Genomic DNA, 1183 nt, shown 5'->3' with positions numbered 1-1183 from the left:
ACTGGGATGGGCGCAGCACATCGCGGGGTGCTGCAGCTGCATCCCGGGGTGGTGAGGCAGAGCTCGCACACCCAGGAGCTCGGAGCGGGCTCCCTGCAGCGCCTGGCACTAGATGGCGCAGGGAGATCATGGCTGGTCGGGCTTTGCAAAGCTTTCTGCCCAGCACGGGGAGGGGGGCCCGGCGACCTCTCCCCACTGCCACCGCGGCTGGCAAGTTCAAGAGGCAAATTCAAGCCCTGCCTGGCGTGGCCACAAGCACCACCAGCTCAGGGTAGCACAACAGCAGCGGATGTAGGGCACGACACCATGTTACCTACTGGGTTGGCATCGCTAGGAAGGACACGGAGGACAAACATCAGCCAGGCCAAGGCCAAAAAAATCTCTTGCCAGCTGCTCAGCGCAACTTGCTGGCACTGCTGCTCAGGCGGAGCGGACTTGCCGTGGACACCACGTTGCAGGCGCAGAGCGTGGCTCAGTCTGACGCACAGGATGGAGCTGCTCAGCGATGCGGGTGCTGTCACCCGCCTTTAGACCAAGAGAAGGCAGAGCCTTCTCTGGATAAGGGCAGAGCCACCTGCTGAGCCCCCTCCTCAAGGCAGCTCTGACCCCGCTCCCTCTGTCCCCCCCAGATTTGGGGACACGGCTCCTTGGGCAGAGATGTGGCACCTGGGCCACACGCCAACAGGCACGGGGAGGCTCTTACTGCGCTTGCTCTTGTCCTTGTTGAGTATCTGCCGCAGCTCCTGCTCCTGCTGCCCAGGCTCGGCTTCGTGGTGCGGGGACTCCATGGTCACCTGCGAGAGGACAGCGATGTCAGCACCAGGAGATGCTGGCCTCGCCCAGCGCAGCCTGAAGCCTTCTCGCCCCCTCCCCAAGCCCAAGGCACGGCGATGTGGTGAAGGAGCACGTCTGAAACGGGCCGTTAGGTCATTTTTGGAACCCTGACGGACAGCCCTGGCCGACAAGAATATGTCGAGTTGCTTCACCACAGCAAACCGGACGCATCTTTGTCTCCAGAGACGCTCTCCCCAGAGACATGGTGAAACTCAAACCAGTCTGTTTCACCTTGCTGCCTTTCACGGTGTTTGGACAGATTCATAGCTGGGGCACGTGTAATGCAACAAGAAATGAAAATCAGAGCTCACTAAAAAGGGGGAAGAGGAAAAAAATAATTATACTAGTC

At 60.1% G+C, this 1183-nt stretch overlaps 1 protein-coding gene across 1 annotated transcript in view; it reads right to left on the bottom strand.

The window, feature by feature from the left end:
* HDAC7 (histone deacetylase 7) overlaps positions 1–1183 on the bottom strand; it is a 14826-nt gene that overhangs the window by 12429 nt on the left and 1214 nt on the right. The window contains exon 4 of the mRNA XM_010143362.1: positions 704–794. Coding sequence (XP_010141664.1) covers positions 704–794 — 91 coding nt within the window. The remainder of the gene's footprint in view (positions 1–703; positions 795–1183) is intronic.

Source organism: Buceros rhinoceros, unplaced genomic scaffold, assembly GCF_000710305.1.
Source record: "Buceros rhinoceros silvestris isolate BGI_N320 unplaced genomic scaffold, ASM71030v1 scaffold21659, whole genome shotgun sequence".
Taxonomy (NCBI): Eukaryota; Metazoa; Chordata; class Aves; order Bucerotiformes; family Bucerotidae; genus Buceros; species Buceros rhinoceros.
This window is presented reverse-complemented; position numbering and strand designations above follow the sequence as displayed.